Source organism: Ceratina calcarata, unplaced genomic scaffold, assembly GCF_001652005.2.
Source record: "Ceratina calcarata isolate Rehan_Ccalc_2016 unplaced genomic scaffold, ASM165200v1 scaffold42.2, whole genome shotgun sequence".
NCBI lineage: Eukaryota > Metazoa > Arthropoda > Insecta > Hymenoptera > Apidae > Ceratina > Ceratina calcarata.
The window spans coordinates 24243-25937 of NW_017165618.1; the positions used below are offsets into that span (position 1 = coordinate 24243).

Sequence of the window (1695 nt, forward strand, 5' to 3'; positions counted from 1 at the left end):
TGTATTTCCTCAAGTCAGTTGTTTCTTCTAATTTCGCACACCAAATAGCAGAAAGTTTTCTTTGATCCTTCGTTCTATTTTTATGAAGCATTTATTGGTTTAATAAGAAGGAAATTTTTATGTAATTTTCTGGAAATTGCAACCCTTAGAGGATTATTACACGGTCGATCACGGGTGCAGTTGCGGCTACCGGGTCCGGGTAAATGGAAGGGTTAAACGCGGGCGTGAAAGTGTTCAGTTTCACTCGCCTTCCGAGAGATCTACCTACCTGCCGGCGGCAGCAGGTAGTAGGAGAGGAAAACGCGTTCGAAGTTGCTCGAACCCAGTGTCCCAGAAGCGAAATCGTGCTCGCGCAGCGCGCAATGCGCCTCCTCGACCGGAAAAACGGTTCGCCAAGAAAATAAACAGAGAATTCACTGTGAAAATTCATTAAAGTTCGAGACGAATTTATAAAACGATTTGTAGGGAGTGTGAATCTTAAAGTGTGAAACGTTCTTAATCGCCTGGAAGTGTTTGTTAATTTATTATTAATTATTAATGGAACGAGGAGTTCGAATAATATTTATTGAGAATATGATTTCGTATTAAGAATCTGATGGATATTTGATTGAATTTTAACTACTCATCATTTTTAAAGAATTTTAGATTCGAAAGATAATTGATTATTATACAGAATTCTTCAGCAGAATGATAAATCAGTACATATTCAATTCTTCGACTCTTAATTATTGACGCTATCGAAAAGTTTTTCATATAGAAGTTGTAGGCATTGACGTCCTCTACAAGAAAAATTCTGAAGAATAGAATGGATTGAAAATCAACAAGGAAGAGAACACAGCGTCAATTGAACGACTTCAACACTTTTATTAATTACAATAAAAATTATATGAAAGAAGAATTTATTAAAATCGGTACATAATCTCTCCTATTAACTCTGACTTCATTTAGCATAATAAAAACATATAATAAATTAAAAATCAACAAGGAAGAGGAACCAGTCTCAATAAAAAAAACCCTAAATTAATATAAAATATAAAATAAGCTCCATTAATTGAAAGAAAATGCGAATACCGATGGAATCCTCCATATATTGGGACTCGGTGGGTTCCCAGCGGTCGACTTCCGGTAGCTCCGGCGAGTGCAGTTCCGGGAGCGCCAGCAGGCACTACGTGGACCCGTGGGACCTCGAGAACTACGCTTACCTACGCCGTCACAGCGTCTCCGGCTTGACGCAACCGGCGTCGTCGTCGCGGCATCACCGTAGGCATCCCGGTTATCATCGCGTGTCGCAAGACTCGCGGGCCCATTCCGATTACTGGTGAGTGGTCACGGTCGACGTTTCAAGGCCAGTTATCTGGATCAGCTGAGCCTCTCTCGTCAATCGTGCAAAATCAAATTTAATAACACCGGCGCTGATATTGTGTTTCTCCCTATGGGACAGTGCTCAGAATCGAGCAGTCAAATCACGCGCCGGTATTCAGAGTCGTTGCTTATTCTTAAGATCGCTTTAAGTATTTGATCGTTTAAGTCTCTGTTTCCTGTACAAGACAGGGATAGCAAATGCTTAAGACGATCTTAAGAATAAGCAACGACTTTGAATACCGATCCCTACAAATGGGAGCCACCGATGGTTCATATCGTCCAATGGGAGACTCGAGCGTGAGCCACCAATGATACGCGCCAACGGGAACATAT

At 41.1% G+C, this 1695-nt stretch overlaps 1 protein-coding gene across 1 annotated transcript in view; it reads left to right on the forward strand.

Annotated features, from left to right (window-relative positions):
* Positions 1–50: 50 nt before the first annotated feature.
* LOC108626578 (uncharacterized) overlaps positions 51–1695 on the forward strand; it is a gene marked incomplete at its 3' end in the record, with an annotated part of 3578 nt that continues 1933 nt past the window's right edge. The window contains exon 1 of the mRNA XM_018027316.2: positions 51–1318. Coding sequence (XP_017882805.2) covers positions 1062–1318 — 257 coding nt within the window. The remainder of the gene's footprint in view (positions 1319–1695) is intronic.